Here is an 18235-nt window from a genome sequence, read left to right on the forward strand (position 1 = left end):
GAAGGATTGTGATTCTGTCACGAGTGGTAATTACGAAAGGTTGCAGCTGTCTGAAAGGGCAACAATGGCACTATGTTGTGACTCTTTCAAAGAGTGCTAATTATGAAAGGTCGTTACCCTCTCAAAGGGCCAAAATGTGAAAAAGTTGCCACTCTTTCATAGGGTGGTAATGGTGAAAGTTTGTGACCATTACAAAGGGTATACCTAATGAAGTGGTATGACTATCTCACATTGGAAGATCAATTTGGGAAATAATGCATTATTGTCAAAGGAAACAATGAAAAGTGGTGATCCATTCACCAATAAAGTATAAAGAAGAATTCATTCCAAGCATTCAGGACTTATGAATCCATCCAAACAAATCCTTCATCCATCAATCGTTAGTCCCTAATAAGATCAAATTAATAGTCATCAAATCCACGTCAATCATCACTTCACATTGGGATCAAGAAAACAAACACTTCAGCAATCAAATCAACATACATTCAATCATCATTCACCAATATATCAAACCAACGATCATCACGCCATCACTCATCAATCATCTAATCAACAATCTCTTAACCATCATTCACCATACCTCAATCATACAATCTAAGGAATTAATTCAATCAATCAATCATTCAACAAAAATTGAATGATCAAGTCTGACAGTGATTGGTATACAATATTAGTGTATTTACTATTTCTTTAAATGAAACTCTCGTCAAAATGCCCTCCGCAATATATTTCTTTAAATGAAACTCACGTAATACATAAGGTGAAACAGTTGAACGTCAAAGTTCCATTGTTACAACAACTTACAAGCAATCAAAGAAATACCCAAACAAAATCCATTCCTGAAGTCAAAATCCCAAACACAATTGTGGATCTGAGAGCTACTTTTAACGTTATAACTTTAGATTTCATGGAGATGATATATTTAACAAACCTGCAACTTAAAACTACTATTCTTTATATGGCAGTGCAATTTACTGCCATTCCAAAAGGGATCTTAGAAAATGTTCCGGACATGATTCAAACTTGAGAATATCCTGTAGAGTTTCATGTATTTCAATCACATACCCTTGAAGAGAGTTATCCATTGATATTGAAAAGACCTCGACTAAAGACAGTTGTGGCCCTGATAAATTGTAGATCTGAAGGCATAGCTATTTCTAATGGTGCTATCACTACATCCTCCTACCCAACCATACATAAACTACTGTAATTGAATATGTGTAGATGAACCATTTAGACTAGTAAACATGAAAAATTGGCTTCTCTATGCAATGGTTGTAATTAAACAGCAGTAATGAAGATAACCTTGAAATCACATAATTCCACATGTTTCTCAATATCTAATAACCAAGATTCAAATTATAGTTAGTTATAGTATCCTTTAACATAAGGCAGTTCATATTCTGAAGTTACCCATTTCCTTTAGAGTTTGCCTAGTGTGTCTTTTATAATAATATAATCAATTTTTATAAACATATATATAATTCTTTCCCTTGTATATAGATTTTCAACAACGTAAGTTACACTAAATGTCAACATTGTCCCCTTCCGGCCTGGGTTTATATCATCCTTGCTAACTCCCAGATTCTATGGGTGATGCAGTTATTTAAGACATGAGCTCAAACTCTTCGCTGATCTCATATTAGACTATGACTACTGTATAAACTGTATATTATATTTCTATGATTGAAGACATCACAATGCTCACATTTCAAATCTTTTAGTTGGTTTAGACTTGATTAACTGTGTTCAGTATTCTTCCTGTGATGTTCCCCAGACTTTTTTTACAGTAAAATTTGGTTGGTATCTGTTATAGACCTCTATTGTGTGCAATAGTACAACCCTGACAGCAGGGGTATATATAGGTGCTTCAATATCAGAGTCATCACCTTGATAGAAAAATGACTTTTCACCATATTGTTTCATAGGTCATCAACCAATATGTCTTTCAAAGTCTCAAATTGAATGGAACCCTTAATAGATTTATATTCTCATTGTGAAGATACCACAAGATCATCCAGGGTGTAAAATCAATCTTGCAACACCCAAAAATGTTGTCTAGTTCTTCAATAAGGGCTATCTATGGACAAGGTTACTATTCTTGGCAAATTTACTATTTTTAGTAAATTCTTCATTTGAACACGGATTATTCCAAGTGCTTCCTTGGAGAATCATTTTGGATATATAAGTCTGCCAGTAAAGTTTTGTGGCAAGATAAAGTCCGGTTTCAAAGATACTGAATTTTTTTTGTTTCTGTGGGGCGGTACAAAAACTTTGAACTTAATTTTCAGTGCCTTAGAGGCTCCAAAATGGGGGTGAAACTTTGCTCAGGTGGCAAACCAAGGCTCTACTGCTATAGAGCTTTTCAAGAGGCTTTTGAAAGTGGTTATAATACCCAATCGAGTACATGGTTCAAAAGATATGGCATCCAGAGATCCCTTCAAATACTCCAAATACTCCAATGACTATCGGATCCCATTTGGGAGCATATTCTTGACATATTCCAATATAGGCAAAAATACTATAGAGATGGTCGACCTCAAAAGGGGGCGTTACAATTTCCAAAACATTCTAGGGCAGTTACACTTCCCAATATAAAGAAGACAAATAGGGGGCTACCAGGGCAATTCTTATATTGCATATGTGGTCTGCCTTGCAGATGACTCTAATGAAGACACCCATGTGGGAGTAGCTATAATCACCTAAAATTGGTGAAATCTGAAATAATGATCAAAACCACAAAACTCCTAACTAAAAGGCAATCAATTTCTATCATTAATCTGATCTGATCATCGAAATTGCATAATTCATCAACGTTTGCATAATCATCAAAATCTGTTAATTCTTAAACATCAACATCAAATTGACAATTAAATAATCTAAATCAATTAATTTAATTTAATGTACTATTACATTAATTAAATTGAACTCATTTTTCATTTACACATAAAAAGAAATTGATTTGATTAAATTGAATTAATAATCAAAATTTGAGAAAAAGGTAATAATTGAAAAAGACAATTAATTATCCTCGCAATTATTCTCAAAATTTACAAACACAAGATAAATCATAGTTTGAGTTATAAAGTTGAGTTGTGTAATTTAATAAATCAAAAAAGGGAAAAAGGCAGTTAGCTATGCATAAATTAGAAAAGAAAGTTGATTAAAAAATGCATAATTATAAAAGGAGATAAAAATATTAGCTGAGCTTTACATATTAGATCAATTTCTTATCTTTGTTATCTCTTAAATCACTTTAAAAACAATTGGTTAACTCATATTTCACCTTTTTAGAGATCTGACCAACTCAAAGTGCATGCTTTTATCTCAACTTTAACTCGGCTTTGAATTAATCTGGATCATTCATCTCAATTAATCTGGACCATTCATTTTACCTGGGTTTTCTATAAATCTAGGGCTCCTCTCTTTATTTCTCATATGCAATTGAAGAGTAAAGTTACCATGTTGATTTACTTTTAAAATATTGTGATCATTTAGAATAATCTTGCATATCATTTTAGAATAGCAATCATGTTTCCTTCGTAGCTTAGCTTGCATTATTGTTATCTCATCTAGCTTAACTCATCATATCTTGCATAGAAAATACAAAAAATAGCTTAATTTGCATTCAAATCCTTCATTTCAATAGCATCTATACTCACTGATTGCTTGAAAGATTTGAGAGCAATTACACTCATATTGAATAGGAGGCAATAGGTCATCTTGTTTGATTATTTATGTTTCCCTATCTGATTTATTGGTTGAATCTAACCATGCATATAATGACTTATTGAAGTGTTTGTGTCGCAATTGCAGTTCCAAATTACATACAATAGCATGTTACTTTCTGAATATTGTAATGTCATTTCATTGAAGATAATAGGAAACAAGTGTTTCCATTCTTGCAATTGCTCGGTTCTTGCAATTCCCTGATTATTTCTATGTTGTATTGTGTGTGGTTGGGTTAGTAAGGGGAGCACCCTTCATCAAGAACGTGAAGAACACAGATGCCAATTTCTCATTCACAGGATGATAGCTTATAAGAAATTAGAATATTAGAAATAAAAAGTGACATATTCTATCAGTTATTAAAATTGAATTTGATAGTCTTTCCAAAATTCAACCCTTGGACAATAGCGATTAGTAATGTTATAAGAGATGCAAAAAGTGATTTTGAGCTTGCAGGCTCAAAACATTTAGTTAAGAAGATGAACAATGAAATTGAACTGGAGGCCCTTTTTACAGGAAAAGAAGCAGTACATCTGGTAGACCTTTGGATTAAAGAGATTGAAGGGAGCTCACAAAATAAAGGTGCAAGCCATGAGTAAGCAATATTGGCCCAATTGCCAGCTCAGCACCATTTTAGAGTAAATCCTTAAATTGAAAGAAATGTTTGATAGTAATAATGGGCATACTGCTTTAGAGATAAACTTCGTTTAACCAAACATTTGGCAACTCGGGATATTCAGCGAACATAATTTTCTTCAGTAGAAAGCAAAGATGTCAAAGACTGGGATAATGTAATAATCTATTCAATCTTTTTTCTGCAAGATAACCCTCCCTGAGTTAATAGCTAATATTGTGAAGATTGATAGTGATAATTATTATGAAGCTTGTCTACTAATAAATACATAAGTAGAAGGGACTTCTTGAGTCATTCATTGATATCCTTCATAATTGTCAGGTAAGAGGTGTTTTGTTGGAGATGCTACATACCATAAAGTATGGCAATGCCAAAATTTTGATCTACCATTTGATTGTTATTTTACACCCCTTGTGCTCTGGGTTGTGCTCCAGGTGCTATAGGTATTTGTGGGTTCATGGGAGCGGGGGAAACTCTAGGGACCCACTCTACCATGGAACTACCTAAGAAATATTGTTAACTATTTGTCCGAGCATCTTGGGATGGAAGTGTATGAATTAGAACTTAGGGAGCGCCTTCAACATCTGCATATAATGCCTAAACAAGATGTGTCATTGTGGCTACATAAACCTATGGCCAAGTTCAGAAGGAGGTGGACATTACACCCGTAAAGGAAAAAGCTTTAACAGAGCATGTTCAGGTGTTGGATGCATTCCATAAGGACATCAATTTGGTAGTCAAGCACATTGTATTGTCTTGCCACAAAGGCATTTTAGAAGTTTGATGATAAAATTTAAGGTAAGAAATTATAATAGCACTACAGTGAGCAAAAATAATCAGTGGTATTAAATTCAATGAACTTGAGAGTGTAACAGTTCATGTAATGCCAAGATTGGAGAAGATGGCACTTTCTAGAAATGGAGTCTATAGTGGTACCTATGACTGCTGAAGGACAGCTTGTAAGGATTGATTGATGGGGTGTTGCCAAATTTCCCTAATGTCAGCATGGTAATGTTTGTTTCTTAAAGTTGTGGTTCTTTCATAGTATGAATAACATTTCTGTTAAAGTTTGATAGTTGCAGCCTACAGGGGATATCTGCATACTTGTGATTGCACCAGCATTATATTTGAGATATTTGCTATGTAATTCTCTGATGCATTATCTAATCCTTTAATATGTTGAGGTTGCAAAGAGTATTTCTTTATGAAAGGTCTTTCATATGAAGAGCCGTGCCTTTTGAAGATCATGAAGAGTCTTCAACATTGGCTAATGAAGAGACCGTGCATGGATATCGAAGAGTCAAGACAGCGAAGGGGCCTTCAATTTGTAATGATGAGACAATGAAGGGTCAAGGCAATTTTATATATTCTTCAGGAGGAGTTCATATGTAATCAATAATTTGAATCTTGTGGTTCTGAATATTACTTCAATCTGAGCCTTGGGTTTGGGCAATTGTATTTCAGACTTCTGATTAATCAATAAAAAGTGATTTTATTGTATGGTCGGGTTTTCCCCCTCAAGTTGGAGGGTTTTCCCAAGATAAATTTTCCATGTCTCTTTGTTCATCTGTTAACATGACTCCTGGCTTAAAACATTAACATGGTATCAGAATGGGTTTAAGCAACGTTAGGATCAGAGTGACAGTAGTAGTTATTTCTCAAGAGAGTGGTTCATATCTTCATTGTTTAGTTTGAAATGTGTCTCTTGTTGCATGGATACCTGTGTATTTACTTGTATAGGGTCTTTCTTTCTGCGTACCTGCTATGGTTGCACCAACGCACATACTCTGATCTTTCTAGTGTGCTTGTTGTGGCATTTGGTTCCCTGTCATCTGTATCGATGAGGAATTTTTGTAAAAGAATATGTTGATACCATAATTACTAGAGTTTATGTTTTACAAGTGAGCATGATCATTCTGTAGAACAATTATATTCTTCTTTGTAGTCTCCTTATCGTCAGCTATTGAAAGGTCATGTTATTTTTTACTGTTGCCAGCATGTGTGCCATTGCAGTCTCAAAATCATGTCCATATAATCAAGTTGTGGATAGGGGATTTTTTTAAGAGCATAGACTTTTCCTGGTCATTGCTCCCACTTTCTTGTGCATAGTCTAGTTGTTTAGTTGTAATTCACACTAACTCCAAGTTGTGCATAAGCTATTGCTCATCGCTTGGGATTGGCTTCCCTTACATCTGAGTTCTGGAACATCTTGTAGGACTTTAGTGTTTACATATCAGTGTCAGTATTGCAGTAGCTTGAAGACAACTGAAGGATTGTCTACAAACTGCAATAATATATACACTTGGTCCATGCAAATTAACAGGCCTGTGTTGAAGATTTGGCTGGATAGTATTAAGAGCTTGGGGAATGTGGGTCTGTCACTCTGAATTACTGAATAATGATTAATTTTTTGTTTCAGCTATATACTACTTCTTTCCAAGGTTCATCTACAGCAAAGTCTCTGCAACTAAAGGAGGATGGATGAAGTGGAAAAAATTTGCTCGTTTCTGGATAAAAAACAAAGGCGGAGAGGCTGAAAGTATTGTAACAGAGCAAAAGACATCAGTCTCATGGTCTCTTGCGATTCCCATATGTTTGACAATTCTCCACTGCAGCATGATTTGAGCTCGCAGTGATTATCATTTTGGGCCCACACTAGTTCGAAGAAAGCATGTTGTGGTCCATGTTTTTTCTGCAGACAATCTTGGACAAGATATGGATGCTTGTCATTGTAGCAGTCAAGTCTGTTGAACTGTAAGGGATTTGACAATCAAAATCTGAAAGTGCTTTGCTGAATTGATTGACAATAAAGAGATAAGTATTTTTAAGATTATACCTTTGAATATTGAACATGAATTTTATGTAGTTAACTCATGCAATCTCATAGGGAATTGTGAATTCAAGGCAATCTTTGCATTCAGTTTCTTCAAAGATAAAGAAATGACATTCTGAGGGAGTTAAATTCTGAGAATTCAAGGCTACCCATCAAAGAGATAATGCGATGGACATGAAGTTGAGACTGGAAAATTTTTATTGCATAAGCATAAAGAGGAAAGCTTGAAGAGCTGAAGAGGGAGGACTTCTTTGGGATCAATAAGATTCAAAGAGAACCTGAGTGGCAGAGGGAGAGTGCCAAGTCCCTTGCCAAGGATCAGAAAGATCAAGAATGTGACCTCAAAAGCTCATTGTTTAGCCAATCATTGGAGCCAACTGTGTTTTATTGTGATAATCAAAGTTGTGAGAATGTTGCCCTTGTTAAGAGGGACTCTTTGTTGAGAGGGAGTCCCAACATTGGGATGTCCATGAATGAATACTAGTGTAGTATTTCTTTTAGTGGAGCATTGGAAAGTTATGTTGTCATCAAATACTCCATCATCCAATCCCCTACAACTATCTCTTCTCCTTCAAGCAGTGACTTCCATCATACAAGCTCAATGACATAAAACTTTAGCTTCTACATTCAAGTGCCTATATTATACTTTACAATAAGGAGAAAGGTGATATGGATCTATATTAGAAGCATTACAAACTACAACTCACATTCACATTGTGACAACATTGCTCCCAATTATCGTCAATTGCTATATTGCTCTATGATCCGGAAGATTCTTTGTGAACCGAAGGTTGTTTGCATTGATGCTTCCTTCCATTTTTTGGTGGTCCAAGGTATAATATGCCTGAAAAATTACTGCTTCTATTGAGCAACCCTAGTTTCCACAGCTCCAGCTATACCCATGCGGCCAGCAATGGTGGTTTCTGTGTTCAAAGACCTTGGGCAGCTGTTGAAAATATGATAGTTTGTGATTGTTGACGACACTAATATTTTTCAAGCTTCAGAAATTATCAGCGGTAATGTTAGAATGAAACATTAATAACAACTCCACCATAGGAAGTAATAGATGGCTCATGCAGATTTTATAATCCATGTCTTTGATTACTTAATTATATTCGCATTTTGGCTCTGATACCATGTTGAGGGAAAGGATCTCTGCAAATGTAATAACACCTTTCATTATTTCTATGTGTTCCAAGTGCACATTTAAAAAAGGAAAAAAATACGAGTAGAGGAGACATGAGACATGTCTGCATGGTGATTTATAAGTTAATAACCAATTAGACAATATATATATATATATATATATATATATATATATATATATATGAAAGTTTGTCTAATTGATGATTAACCAATAACCATAAAAGGATTATCTCTAAGTCAATTCAATCCGACTGAAGCTACAACATTAACACTATGATCTGTGTAAGTAATTACAAATTTTGATATATATACCATTCCATTCTTGCTTTTCCCAATGTTTGATTTGTTTTTGCAGAAAAAAATATTGGAATTGTGTATGTTTTATGTTTCTCGCTGGAATTAGCCCTTCAATCTTAAAAAGGCACACCTATAAACATCCATTGTGTTGACCTCCTAAGTTCAATTTGTTGGGTCCTGCATGTGCAATAGCATCCTAAGAAATCTTATGTACTAATGTCTATTCAGAAAGCTGTACCACATAAGTTGCCTCAACTTCCAATTCTGGAAATTGTGAAGGAGAAAAAGTAAAATCTTAAAACAGGAGGAAGAAAACATTGCAGAAAATATGGGGAAAATTAAGTCATGAATGTGCACTTCCATGTTTCCTTGCTGTTTATTTATTTCAAATTAATTATGAATCTGTACAAGCTCCAATTTTTATGGTCACAAAAGACTCTTCTTCATTCTTACAAGCTATCTTTGAGCAAATAACAAATTTCAATATGCTTGGTTTTTGTTGTCCCTTTACTCTTGTTGAGTGTGATGTTTGTGTGTCCTACCATGTTTCCTTGCTCTTATTTATTTAAAATAATTTTAATTTATGAATCTGCGTACATGATCCATTTTTTATGGTCCCAGAAGACTCTTCTGACAAGCTATTTGAAAATTACTTATTAGTTTGGCATATAGCAGATATTAATATACTAGCTTTTTGTTCTCTCACTATTTTTGAATGTGCTGTTCATCTTAATGGACATTATTCAACTCAAATATTGAAAGGAAAGTGTAGATATTTTGGAGGGAGGCAAACTAATACAAAAAGCACTTCACGGTGTATAGTAGATTAAATCCTGTGTACCATGAACAGTGCACACAAAAGACTTTAATGTAGAATAAGTAGCATGATAAAAAGAAAGCAAGTAAATAAAAAATTATGCAACTACAGATATATCACTACAAAAAGTCACTCTTCTTTGCACCAACCTGAAATTGCGGATAATCTGGAGCACTAAAAAGAGTGATAAGCTTCCCTGATTCCACAACATGGTCAATGGTGTACCCTTTATTCATTCTTCCTAATCCAGCTCGTTTCTCCCTTGCATCAGGTCCTTCGTGTGACCTGACAATCAACTGCATCTCCACAAAGAAACTGCAACATTTCAAAATTATATTACAGGTAGCATCATGATGCTAAGCCATAACACTACAAGCAAACACAAGACTAGTTGATTTCACAAGAGCATGATTCATACTTCAGGCTCAAGATTTATCCATGCTGAGGAGAACTGAAACCTAGATCAAACATGGAAGCCTACATAACATTGAGTCCATCTATATAATCAAGTGTACATGTTAATAAAAAAAAGGGAAAAAAATTGTAAGCCCCTTAATATTTGACATTTACTTATATTCATAAAGAAAATTATTTTTGCCCCAATCAAGACTACAAATACTGTGTACTTAAAAGAATGCATATATATATGAAGCAGAAGAAATCACCACCCTTCTATATCCACTCTATAACAATTATCTATGGCAGCCTTGAGACAATAGATTGTCTGTCTGAGAGTTTCCCATCCCTTTCCACCATTAAAGGATAGGGAATAAATTATATTGTTGGTCTTAAAGACCAATTATATTATTCTATCAAGTTACTCTTGAGTATAATTTGAGTCTGTATAGAGTGAAACGATGTACTTAATAAATAATTCTACTTAGATTTGAAAGTGCCAATCTAGCCATTACAACTCCTTATGCTTGTTAACCTCACTATTTTAATACAGATTTGAACTTTGAAATGAAAATTTTTGCCTGCAATGTTGGATCATAACCCATTTTTTAAAAAGAAAGGTTATGTGTACCATCTATAGCTCAAGTTAATCACCGGGAATCTTAGCTCAGGAGGCACCCCATCACTGTACTCTGTAGTTACAGCTGTTGGCTTATTCAATTGTAGCATAGCTAAGCCATTAATCATATAATTACGTACCCTATATCAAATAGGTTCCCCTTCACCAATACATATCCCATGTCCCTTGTTGATTATGTCTCAAAGTCAATTCCTTGAATAATTCAAAAAAATGAGCATTTTTGTTCCATATATAGACATTAAGCCTTGTATCCAAGGATGTTAAGCCTGCCTAGCTAAGCCACATCCAAGTATTAGATAAAATCAAAATGAAAAACAACAAATAATCACAACTCTCAGTATATCTGTCATCGCTATCACTTTCTATGGAAGTGTACAGTCAAATTCAAGAACAAAAAGAAGGTGATAAAATAAAGGTGAACTATGGGTGGACAGAAAGGCTCAAACACTCAAAAAGTTAGTTTGCATATCCATAACTGAGAAAGGCCCCACTGTAATCTTACCTTTAAACGGTTCTTGTCTAAAAATTGTTCTGTGCAATCTGGACCCCATAATAACCCAATCCCCCGTTCTGTGTTTGGAGAAAGACCTGGATGCGTTGAAGGATCCGACCAAAGCACATCACCAGGAATCAAGTTCAAACCCTCCCAAGGTGGATCAAGAACTACCCGCCGAGCTTTGGCTAATTCATCTAGAGAACCAAGCTTTAACACTTTGGAATCTGGGCCTGAGACAAACTTGCGTCCCTTCTTTCCCTTTGATCTTTTTAATGAAGGTGGCAACTCCACATTGCGAAAAAGTCCTCCATGTGCAGTGTAAACACAACCAGCAATGATAGATGCCAAAGGAAGTCCTTCAAAGCAGCCTAAACATTTACGATAAATATGTCTGCCCTGATCTCCATATTTGGCCATCACTTCCTGTTCAAAACCATAGACAGAGGTGCAAAATTTTGATTCATGATTCCCACGGAGGAGAAATACTCTGTGAGGTAGAAAAACCTGCAGCACCAAATTTGCTAGCAAACATCAAAAAAGGGAAAACATTAATGGAAGATACAAAATCAATATTTCCACAACTAATGTATAAATCAAATACCATTCACATAGAACGTACATAATCTAGAACCTGCTGATACAGACAATTGCAAATTAGAAACAGAGACCCAGAATGTATCTATTCTGTTCAATAACAAATTCATTCTGGGTATAATTTGTGTGGAGTCACACCAATGTCAAACAAAAACATCATCCCTATTAAATTTACATTGATGCAACACCAGGATTATGAAAAGTGTCAGTCCGTTTCATGAATGCTCCTCAATGTTATATATGTATATATATATATATATATTTATTTATTTATTTATTTATGTATTTATTTATTTTTATTTATATATATATATATATATATAATAGTCATTATAAATAGAGTTAAGACTGTCATCCATTTCAAGCATGTTCCTCCAAGCTGCAAGAAGATTCAGAAGCCAAAGTAGCAAAGTCGATGAGATACTACACTATGGAACCATACAATCTGCAGGCAGGAATGTATACTAGTCCAGAGAACTCCCAACCTATGGATAATGAAACATTCTGACATTTTAAGAACAATCCTAAAATTGTATATAAAAAATTATGAACAATTCAACAACTTAAAATAAAACTTTGCTATAAAGGATTCAGCACCATTCACATCATTAAACTGTGATTGAGATAATCCTGGAGACAAAGTGAATGGAGTCCTCTTTCAGACGAAGTTTTCAAAATTAACTTCATTCTATATCAAGAAGTATTATCACTTTCAAACCAAGATACCAGTGTATGATTGTGCATTATCAATTACATACGTCTTTGAATCAAGAACCAATGAATTACACAAATATGTAAAGGATTGCCAACTTAACACACGAGAAATCAGTAATGATAACTAGGTAACAAATTCAAACGTGTGAACCAAATGCATTCTCCATTATCCTTTTGAAAATATACAAGTTCAATAACCCTTACGTACAAAGTGTGAACATCAAGATTCTCCAAAAGCTTCTCTAAAGAAATCTTAAGAGTTTCCACTTCATAGGGTTCCCTTTTACATTGCAAATAGCCTCGTACTTATGTGACATTTTCTTGATAACGGCATGTAACTAACTACCTAGTAGCTAATTTTGTACTTCTTGGAAAAATAAAATAAGCTCTATTTAAGTTAGAAATCTCTCTCAAATTGCTTATTTTCTAACTAGAATATAAATATGTGAAAAAAATCACTTTTACAAAAAGTTGACTAGGAACTTATAATCTTGAACAAAGACCACAATATTGACTTCATTTAGGTAGTTTTCCATCTTTTCTTGTGTTATCTTAAGTCATTCTGACATTAAGTATTTTCTAAACTTGTCTAAAGTTTATTGCATAGCATTAATCGATGCACATCGCATTTAGGCAAACAAAAGATGGTGTATAAGGATAAGTTGTTCATAATCAAATTCCCTTCAATCAAAGCCTCATCAATCTACAAGGATAGATGTCCACATGGTTTTGTCATTAGTAAATTGTGCCCATTACAAATTAGATTTCTTTGTTAAAAAGAAAAAACAGAGTCTAATCTACATCTTTCACATTCATCATAAAATTGCTTACGAGAAAGCCTATAGTGGTCCAGACTCCATACCATCATTATATTTAATTTTCCCAATGACCTCTAAATCACTTCCAATTAACCTATTTTTCTATATGAGGTGGCACTTCTTCCATAAGCAAGCATCTTGAAATTGGTATTCTCTATGTTCTCATAATGTATTTCTCTTTCCCTTTGTAAGCATTAATTAAGTGGAATGTAATAAAAAGGCACCTCAATTGACACTACCTCTTCTCATACATCCCTTGACATTTACATTCATGATTGTACATGATTTGATTTTCATTCAAATTTGCATAGAAGAGAAAGCCCAACTCTTAACATGTTCTTTTGGTAGTAATTGGTCCTCCACCCTTGAAGTGCTAAAGTTGAAACTTTATGTTCAATGATTGTCATGTTCAAGAAAGCTCACTCAAACCAACTAAATTGTTCTTAAAATGAACCATCATAGTATCAATAGAAATGTCTAAATCCTTATCTTTGTCACTTGATGAAATTTATCTCTCTAACAAATTCTTACAAGATATCGTATATGCTTTGAGAGATTGTAACAACCCCTTTTCCCGGGTCTTAACTAACAACTAGCATACCAAAAAAATACAGTACTACTTCATATCTATTAGAAGGCGGTTATAACAGTTATGTTCATGTGCATGAGATTAATGGTTACAATCAGTTTATCTGAATTCTTGCAACTAACAATTGATAGCATCATCATTAAGTCTAAATAAAGAATTTAAGTTTTGCATACCCTAAATTCCAAAATCGGAATCCACCGAGAGCAACATTTGCAAAACCCAAGTTAATCCACATATACCACTTAGGGCATGAATAGTTATACAACTATATCGTAAAGACATACTATTTAGGGCATCAAATACCACTGTATCATCCCTTTTCTTTATGTTTCTAACTATGGCAATAACATATGGTTTCAAGATATGTTCATATTCATTATTCGCATAAAGGAAAGACAGAAATGACAACCACCAGATATATTTCATGTTCAACTGGAAAATCAACTAATTTTACTACTTATCATTTACATTGACAAGAAAATTGATTTCATTGAAGGGATTAACTGATTCAACAATATAAATCGATCTATCATATCTATAACTTGTAATTTCACATATCATAAAAAGTAAGATACCTATTACCAATAGATGTTGAATGCATAACTTATCTCTGCCTTGTGCATGACTTGGCATCTGGTGGAGAGGGGAAAAATTGTCAAGGGCTTAACCTCTGAACCGCAAACCCTTAATTATCCCCACACAATCTCATCCAAGAAAGGCCCTCCCTACCCAAAAGTAGACATAGAACACCTTGTCCAGTCACTGAGCATCCTGGTACTTAAATCCACCCCTCAACTTGACAACTGAGTATACTTGGACAATCATGAGCTGACTTGGATTTTAACAATTTCTTTTTAAGATGTTCATGCAATTAAGAATATGATCATAGTTTGTTTTTCCCTTGCAAGATTACTCTCCTCTTCACCCATTCACACAGCTTCACTAGCCTTGGGTGCATCCCAAGAGACTGCTATAATAATGAGATCTTTATCATTTGGGTTCCTGTGAATACCCTTCTAGCTGTTACCACAGCTGTTATATAACAAATACTAGTGAATAAGTCAGAATATCATAGAAATGGAATCAGATTTGATTCATAGCATACTTCATGCATAATACATCAATGAACATGTTTAAGAGGACTATGTTTCGTCCCTATGGTTATGAAATCAGTAATGCAGAGAGGATATAATCAAGGCAATAGAGCTTTGTACATATCAGAGTCATTACTATGTTGAACCATCATTGCAATTTATTTGTATTGTAGACTACAACATGACTATCCGCTACCTAATAGCAATAGATACTTATTTGCATTGAAAAGAAAAATGGTATGGGAAAAGAAACAAACGTGAATGATCCATGACCTGTAGACAATATCAATTTGCTTACAGAAATAGATCCTTAAGCTACGCCTTCAGCCATGTAGCTTGATACTCAATCGAATACGCCAATAAAGAGAAAGATAGAAAGCAAAATACTAAACTCTTGTTTCGAAGATGTCGCTCATTATAAAGTTGATTGTGTTATCGCTTGGACCATCTGCAGCCGCGGGTGATTTATAGTTTCACAAAGCTTGGTTTCAAGGAACATCAGTTACAGAATGGTTTCGCAAATTTGAAAAGTTTAAAAGATGGGTGTCGTTATGGAGGTGGCCACCGCTCATTGATGTAGAATTATAAGATTATATTTCCATGGTTTAAAAACAAAAAGCCATTTATATATATAAACATAAATATCTATAATTGTTCCTATATATACATATATCTATATATGTGTGCGATTTAGAGATTATGTATAATTTATTTCTAACATTATATTCTCTCTATATACGCTCACACAGTTATATATATATATATATATATATATATATATATATCATTAGAGTATCATGGCGACATTATATATTTATATATGTATGTGTGTGTGAATTTGTTATGTTGATCACTTGCTTGGTCTCAAAATAAGAGAGAGGTAATAGTTCTTTTCATGATATTAAATGTTTAATATTTCTCTTGTTATAAAAATTGACCACATAGCTCATGGTATTGTCCAACGTACACTCTTGTTTGCCTAGTTGTTTACCCTTAGCCATGGTGGTTCAAGACTCGTACCTATTTGCCTAGTGATGGTGGTGCCCCTGTGCCCAATTCATTTCTGACAATGCTTCCTCCCCTTGACATGCTCCTGCAAGAAATCAATAACAATTACCATAACAAGTTATTAATCATAAACTATCATAACGGCTAACCACCATTTCACTTCCCATGAATTCATGATAAATAACCAACTTTCCAAGATAACACTAAAATATCATCATAACGGTTAACTAGCATGCCAACTTCTTATAAAATTATAATGATTAACCATCTTACCATTTCACATGATCGTAACTAATTTTACCTATCAATTAACTTCACATGAAACCTCAACGGCTATATGAACATTTCAAATGGAGCCAAAATTGGGATGTAACAGAGATGATATTGAAGTATTCATAAAAACCCTTTTGGTAGTTTCACATTTTCACATATATCTAACTTAGCATCTGTACCTATAGCAATTCACAGAAATCTTCCTTTATAATGCTTTGACAAACATCCATACTCTTTTGAAAACCAACTCCCAAGTTAGTATATGCATAATGATTACTAGCAAAGGCTTGGTTTTACAGTTTATCAATAACAATAGCACAAAATCTTTGATTGCACATTCAATCAAACTCATGAAGGGTACTCCCCTTATTAACACAAACACACACAACAGAATAAAGAAATAGCAGCAATTTGCAAGAACGGGAAAAATTGGGCTTCTTATTATCTCCAATAAAATGGAACTACGCTATTCAAAAATAGAACATGCAAAGCCACTTGGGCATTTTCCTTACAATATTCTATAGACCAAAGCCACCATATATCTATCCAAAACTGTCCTAGACAACCCTACAGGCCTTCTTTATATAGCCAATTTTCCACCAGACAAGAAGGTTCTAGAAAATTAACCCTAGACCCTAAGGTTAACCAATCCTAAATTATTATTATTTTTCATACTTTATTACATTTGAGTAGGCTCCAACAGCTTTCAGAACTCAAAAGAAGTTTTGATGGAATTTCACTTTTGCTCATTTCAGATGGAGCGACTTCCAAAGACCATAACTCATCGCCTTATGCTCCAATTGAATATTATGACCCAATTTTGGATATGCCACAAAGCGCTCAACAATGCCTACCTTGTGCAAGCTCCAGTTACCAGAGGTTTGACCCCTTTTTAAGCCTTCAAAACTGAGTTCAACATTTTTACACCCTATCCAATGCCAAAAAAAATCAATAACTTCACAAATAGACTTGATATTGCAATGAAACTTTACTGGCAACCTAAAATCTAAAATGAGCCTTCATGGAGGAAATTGAAGCATTCTAAGTCTAAACAACCAACTTACTAAAAATAGTAAGCCTCCAAAAAAAGTAATTCCGCATTGAGATAGCCATTATTGAAATGCAAATCAAAAATATTTTTTGGGTGACGCAAGATTGCCCTTCACCTAGGATGCTCCTTGTAATGATCCCATCTTTTAGCTTCACGCTCTCCAAAGTCTAAGTGGAGGATAAGAAAAATTAAAGTCATTCAATTAAAATTAAAAGGTGACTTTGTATTAATAACTTCTAGGGTATGTATTAATTATTGGAAGGACGGAAGCTTCTCATGATTTAATTAATTATTGCCAGGGAGGAATTTCTAGGGTATGCATTAATTATTGGAAGGAGGAAGCTTCTAGCTCTTGCAATTAATTAATGTTTAGTTCCTTCCAGAAGGATGAAGAAAAGGATAAATAGGGCTGAAAGTCTCATTGCTGATCATCGAATGATGATGACTTGCATTTGATAAGAGCTTAGATGTGTGAATCACACTACCTTCTTTTGGCAATAGAGGACGTTCATTCTCTGTTTTAACATTCCAAACATCATTCCCTTAGGGTTTGGCCTTTGGAATACATCTCTTTGTAATTAATTGCAGCATTCTCAGCATTAATATAATTTCAACCTTGGTTCAGCTTTGGGCATTCCTGGGTGGCCATTATAGTGGTATCAAAGTTGTTTCTAGGGTTTCCATTACAGTGGTATCAGAGCTTGCTTGCAAAGTGTTTCATGAAGTTATAACCGGTAGGTGCCCATTACAGTGGTATCGGAGCTATAAGTCCTGCCATCCTGTGGAGTTCTTATAGGGAATTTGGGATAGCCAGATAGAGAGAAAAGTGTTAGACAAAATGCATCAGGAAAATGAAATGCTTAGGTTACTGAGTTCATTACAGGAGCATAACAGGCGAATGGATATGATGTTGCAGCTTATGGCTAGACAGATGGGCATCAACATTGACGATTTGTATGTTGCTCCAGAGCAGAAGGTAGTTGATTCCTCAGGTGGGATCGAGACACGTATAGAGCCAGCCAGTTATGATGTTGGTGATATGGGTGTTTCAGCGGAATCAGTAGAAACATGTGCGCAAAGTCAGGAGACCACATATGAAGCTTTGT

At 34.5% G+C, this 18235-nt stretch overlaps 1 protein-coding gene across 1 annotated transcript in view; it reads right to left on the reverse strand.

Annotated features, from left to right (window-relative positions):
- Nucleotides 1-18235, reverse strand: part of PP7 (serine/threonine phosphatase 7) — a 71225-nt gene that overhangs the window by 33928 nt on the left and 19062 nt on the right. Inside the window, exons 2-3 of the mRNA XM_089826458.1 lie at nucleotides 10995-11492; nucleotides 9606-9752 (exon numbers count right to left, since the gene is read on the reverse strand). Coding sequence (XP_089682584.1) covers nucleotides 9606-9752; nucleotides 10995-11492 — 645 coding nt within the window. The remainder of the gene's footprint in view (nucleotides 1-9605; nucleotides 9753-10994; nucleotides 11493-18235) is intronic.

This window comes from Cupressus sempervirens, chromosome 4 (assembly GCF_028749045.1).
Source record: "Cupressus sempervirens isolate cs-2001-9-10 chromosome 4, ASM2874904v1, whole genome shotgun sequence".
Taxonomy (NCBI): domain Eukaryota; kingdom Viridiplantae; phylum Streptophyta; class Pinopsida; order Cupressales; family Cupressaceae; genus Cupressus; species Cupressus sempervirens.